The sequence below is a fragment of the Megachile rotundata genome, chromosome 12, assembly GCF_050947335.1.
Source record: "Megachile rotundata isolate GNS110a chromosome 12, iyMegRotu1, whole genome shotgun sequence".
Taxonomy (NCBI): domain Eukaryota; kingdom Metazoa; phylum Arthropoda; class Insecta; order Hymenoptera; family Megachilidae; genus Megachile; species Megachile rotundata.
In genome coordinates this window covers 7,953,194-7,959,090 of record NC_134994.1, presented here as the reverse complement: position 1 = coordinate 7,959,090, position 5,897 = coordinate 7,953,194, and the positions used below count along the sequence as shown (strand labels likewise).

The 5,897-nt window shown below is 47.2% G+C and overlaps 1 protein-coding gene across 2 annotated transcripts; it reads right to left on the bottom strand.

The window, feature by feature from the left end:
* Positions 1-708: 708 nt before the first annotated feature.
* Positions 709-2,358, bottom strand: LOC143265510 (uncharacterized). Of its 2 annotated transcripts, XR_013040136.1 has the most exons (3): positions 2,220-2,358; positions 2,116-2,162; positions 709-2,024 (listed from the first exon to the last, which is right to left on the bottom strand). XR_013040136.1 is itself a non-coding variant. In XM_076538107.1 (2 exons), exons 1-2 carry the CDS (start codon positions 2,257-2,259, stop codon positions 1,660-1,662), a joined length of 543 nt encoding a protein of 180 aa, XP_076394222.1. In that variant the 5' UTR covers positions 2,260-2,352; the 3' UTR covers positions 709-1,659. The 2 variants fall into 2 exon arrangements, 1 of the variants encoding a protein (XP_076394222.1); XM_076538107.1 differs by having other exon boundaries at positions 709-2,162; positions 2,220-2,352.
* Positions 2,359-5,897: the final 3,539 nt, after the last annotated feature.

The window sequence follows — 5,897 nt, the reverse complement described above, 5'->3', positions numbered from 1 at the left end:
TTATAGTCATTGACTACGATAAATCTGCACTGTCATTGAAAATATGTTTCATATGCCTCTGTTACAAGTATTTACTGTAGCTAATATGTTCTTTTAATGCATATCCATTGATAACACAACCTCAAAGATAACTCTTGATTAACAGATCAATGAACATTCTGAAGCACATTTGCTGCCTCTTGAAGGGTGCATCAAAAGGGAGTATCTCCATTGCTTTACCAGTTGGAGAACATTTGGCTATGTCAGATCGATTTCCATCCCCTTTAGGTGGAGCAGCTAGGAGCAACGGAACTGCCTAGTTAGACCATAGCTCTAATCGGCAGATCGAGCAACATCCTCGTGGAACGTTCGATATCCAACAATTATCACGTACCGCGGTCTGATTCTTCGGGTGGTCGAACACGGTAAAGCCGGATCTGATCGTCGCGACTCGTCGGCAACGGGGAACGTCTTAAACGACGACGTGCCGTAGCGGCCGTCTGCGTAATTAGACGATCGAGCCGCGCACCTGTGCGCTCCCATGACGTGTCCCCGCGCGCGGACACGGAACAATCGCGACGGACAGGCAGGCGGGCAAAAAATCTTCGGCTCGATTTGTCAATACAGGATCTCGACGGAGATTAGTCACGCGCGGCGGTAATACCTTGCGAACACGAACCGTACTCGACCGATATCCGTCAGGCGAGATCTACGAGCGCAGCGATTAGTCGATCGAAATCCAGATGTCTTCGAGTCTGTCTTCGGGGATTTTCTTTGGATAAACGATGGATCTGTTCCCTCTTCGGACAGATATTTTATTGGTGGTTGAGAGAAAAGTGTTGGAAGGAGATTGTTTCTTACGATATACTCGGGATTGAAGATTGGAGTTCAATTTGAAAAGTTTATTTCTACATAAAATTCTAGTTAGCAATTGTAGCTCGGGAATTGATCATTTTATGACCTATACTAATGGAACTAGATATAATCTTATCGATTATATATGGTCCCCTGTGATGACCAATGGGGACCTATTAGTGGTTAAACCAGGGCCCAGGTTAAAGCATAGATCGATATCATTATTACGGTACTTAAGTGCCAACTGCCACAATATGTTTAAGTACAACACGATCTTTTAAATGGCTTCCGTACTAGACACATTGAGATAAAATATTTTGGTGTTAGGCTTAATGCAGTCATCAAACCTCAGAATCTGTCACGTGATCTTTTATGAACTTCCGTAACGATTCCTCATAAGAACGTGCATTCTTCGGATCTTCAAGCAGCCCCAAATACTGGGACATCATTATACGCAAGCTCTCATCGCACTTACAGCTACTTAAACGCGGCATGTTCGTGTAATTAAAATTGTCTTGCGTTCCCACGAACATGCCCTTCAAATCTTGCTCTTTCAAGAGTACTCGTGCCAGACTCGATTAGCTCCTGAATGTGCATCGAACTTTCTCATCCTTGCGTCATTTTGAAGCTTCTGTGAGAGCAACAAGAGCATCGCGATTATCAGCGAACGAGCAAAGTGTCAGAAGTAGCTGGGTGACGTGATTCGAGCGTTTAAAGACCGAATCGAAGGCGCCTGTGCGCAATAATCGAGCACGTGTGCACGAAGGGCATAACAGACTGCAGAAGCATTCACCGGATTCCAATTTCACGACAAGCGGAAGCCCATCATATGTACGTCAGAGGCTGAGACACGCCTGTGTCATAGGCCTCTCCGTCAAAGCCTGTAAGTCGTTGTGGCTGTGCCGAGTAGTCGATCGATCGAACCCGCACGCCGGAGGGTTCCTGAATCGCGTTCGCCGTTCCTCGATCCTCGTCTATCGTGAGCGGAATGGCGGCTCCCGTTTCGACGATCCGTCCCTCTGTTCGTCTCTCTCGTCGAACGTGCTCTCTGGCCAGCGGCTGGTAGCGCGAGTAACGCGCCTGCTCGCGTAGCATATTATTAGCAACATCCCCGGATGCTTGATCGACCCTGTAGGCTACCGTGCAACGTTGATCCTCCTCAAACTGATCTTCATCTCCTCCCCGAGAAACTGGGACGGTGAAAAACAAACGGATTGTACTGGTGTTTGCTACCAGAGGGCTATGGGCAACACCTATACTAGCTTTGTTATAAGTGCTTACCTTCGACGCTGCTGAAAGTACGGTGATTGCAAGAAAATTACTGGAATCTGTAAAAAATGTAGATTGTTTTAACACAGAAGTGTGATTACTCGCAATGTAGCTACCTTGTTGGTTATGCCACTGGTAATCTGCTAAGACCATCATTTTTACGGTTCTTCTTATTATTGAGTTCGGAGGTTTAGATTCCTGGTGATTAACATAAGTGGCATCGTGAAATGAAGAGTATTGGCAAGTATACCTTTCGAGTACTGAGGGAATACTTGATCTACTTGACATTCAATTGGAATCCACAAAACAGAAATGTCTAGCGTCGAGAAATGTAATCCTAAAGTGTGAAAATATAAGCAACATAATCGAGCGGAAAATAAGGAAACAAATTGTAAAATGCTGCAGGTCGTGAACAAGCGAGTAAACACGAAGAACTAGATCAGCAGCGCGAACGTGCGTGTCAGAGCGAAACAAAGAGGCTGGCAAAACCGGGTACCAGTTCTCGTAAAGGACCAAGTACGCGACACAGATGATTAATCGCGTCCCATTTGCTGGTCCCGCCTCTCCGTCGAAAATTAAGAAACAAACGAGCCGTGGCCGGCCTACGAACGGACGGATCCAAAGATCGGAGTACCTCGCGGCGAATCTCCGGATGATCGAACATTCTCGATCGACAGCCCTTGCTACCGGTGGTACCACAGCGTCGCGTCCAAGATAAAGGCTCGCAGATCGAGCGCTGATAGCGGTGTACACAAGCTGGCAGCGAGAGATCCCGCGCGAGAGAGACCGTAGCACGGGGAAGCCGAACGAAAGGCAAAGGAAGAGGTAGAGGCGAGAAAAAGGAGAAGGAGCCTCTACGGTCGGCGTCACGCTGTCGGGTACACCGGTTTTGCTCTCCTCCCTCCAGCGCAACGCACACAACCAGCGTTCGCCGGCGGAATACACGTCCCGTATACGCTTACACGCTCGCGTTGCCCTACGTATACGCGCAATATCGCGAAACCCGGCACCAGGGACTCTGGCTGATGTGCCTGCGTGTCAGATAATTGTATGTAATTGCCGGGTAGGATAATTAGCGATCAACAATAAACCTCTACCTCACCCTCGATGCTTCTCCGCTCCTCGTGCACCGCCCTTCCATCCCTGCGCCACAGAGTTGCGGTTACTGTTGCACGTGTGCATAGTGCTGGCCTCGAGTGTGTGGCACCTACATGTTAAATGATCCTCCCTTTCGATCACTAATAACCCTTCTTTCCTAATCTTTCTTTTCTGTATTCCCGGATGCGTATTGTTTTTATCAATGTATCTTTATGGCGGTAGTGCGTTTCTTACATTCGCTAAATAAACTGCGTATTAAGTCTGTGTTGAGTATGTACGAAAATGTTGGCTACTGGTATCATCCAAGTGCATGAATCCATGCAGCCGTTCAGATTGTTCAAATGTATATTTGCAACGTTTCAATGACGATTGTTTGACAGAGCTTTCTGCAGCAGTTCGTCGAATTCTGTATCAATAAATGACACTCCAGCTTCTCTGATTCATTGGACTTCTCGTCCCGGTTCAAATGCATTAACGTTTTTCGCGACCGTGATGATGACGCTCATCGATCTCGAGGTTGATCGTTTCCATTCGTTCTTCAACGAGATTATGATTGAGTTTCGTCGCAGCATGACGTGTAGAACGATGCGTGACGACGCTGCTAACGGTACCTCAGCGTGCACATACGATTGCGACAAACTTAACCACGTGTCACGTATAAACGCGTTCCGAGTACCACGTCCGATTGTCTTTCCGTTCAAGGAAGTTTCGTTTTCGTCCTCGTTGCCACGCGTGAGCTTCCACCGAGAAGTGCAGACGATAGACTTCTTCTCACGGATAGAACCGTGTTTGCACTCTTCTCGTAACCTTTTTAGTGAAAGAAATCTTTTCGCGACGAAATCGAAGGAGGATGGTCTGGGAACTACCCGTCGAACGTCGAGCAGTTGTCGAACGACGATGTTTCGTTTGATTTATTAACGAGCCAGTTGGACTTAGTATTCGGAGCAGAGGTGGAGTTACGATGCACAGCCGAGGAAGCGGACAATTACGTGACATAGGATACGACGTGATGGCTTTTCGTGATTGGTGTGCTCGTCAATTTCGACTTGACCAGCAGGATTTAGGGACTACACCGTGTGTCGCAGCTATTGAATAAGTTCTTTCAGTACTGTTCCTAAGCTTTAACACTAGGTACCTCATATTGACAAGTTACACCTTCACACTACACAGATTGATTTATTAATGAAACTGCCTGTACTATTTAGTTTACATGTAGCTCAAGAGATTTATGTTTACGGTGGATAAAAGGGCTCGTTCCAATAAAGATTCCATAATCTTGAAAAGGAGTTTCAGAAAGTGACTTGACCCACATTTCCATTGTTCGATAAACATAATGCTCTACAAACTCTCAGAATGACCCTCAAAGGAGATTTCTACCATTCGAACGCGTTAACATCGCCAGGAACCAGCCGACGGTTCGGCTCTCAATTGCTTTACGAGGTTCATTATCCTAATGCAACGCCCCGGCAAAACAGGATTTCATGATGTACTGGTAAACCGAGGGTCAACGGTGCACGGGGATAATCCTCGGTGTAATCCACTTTGGCTGCCGCGAGCTAGACGGTCGGAGTAGGAGGTGGTGCATCGTGCAACGGGGCGAGCGTGGAAATAAAATACACGGTGAAGAGTAACGGATCGGAGGAAAAACACAAGGAGACGGATAAAGTTCCACAGTGCTAGCAGACGTTTGGTCGAAGACCCTGCACAGTCTCGTGGATGGAAGTTGGATGGGGTTCAAGGTGACTTCGTGATCCTTTGGGCCGAGCTGAACGTGCATTAGCGAAGCGGAGGGCCGATACTCGAGTTCATCCGGACGCTGGTGCGTTGGCAATTCCCTTCGGGCGTCCCGTCGCTGGCAAGCGTCTCTCGCTACCAGGGGATATAAAGCCGGACGATCCATCGGGGCTGAAGCGAAGCTGATGTTCGAAGTTCCAGGAGAAGGCAACGTAAACACCGGAAAGTCAGCTGATCGTGCCGGGACCGGAGGAATGGATGCTCATCGCTGGGAATTGAAGTGGAGCCGAAGAGGAAGTAAAATAGAGAAAGCTCTAACATTCGGGAGCTCGAAGATGCGGCGATATAAGCTCCCCGTATCTCGAAGTGGTTCGCCATTACGGTTGCTTGTGGATAATGTTAAAAAGCAGAAGGATAAGGAACCGGGCAGGATATAGAGTACTTCGAGTCCGTTGTGTGGGAAAGTAAACATCTAGGAAAAACGAAATATTCGCATCAAGAATAAGCTTTCGTTTATGATGGCTAACGAAACTGGAGATGGTACTCGAGATGCTCCTTCGTTATATGTCATTTGCTGCAATAAAATTAAATTGAAGCATTCTCGGTTTAGATGCCACACGATGGAGGAAGTATACTTAAAATCCACATCTTAGGATCCAATTAAATTTTATTGTCCATGAAAGAGATCATACAGGATCACGGATTGGAGATCATGGCGTACATGTTCGTTCCAGTTGTACTATGAGTAGCATGATGAAAAATCGCAATATGAAGGAACAGAGAGAAATGAGTCGAAGCACGATGAGCCGGCGCCAGGGCGCTAATTACCGCCTCTGTTTTGTAACATAAGCGGCTCAGGGCGTACCTGTGTACTGTATCTCAACTTACGGTACGTTTACCATAACCGAGGGATACACGAGGCTGCCGCGTGCAGCAACGATGTTGCTATTGTATTCCACGGC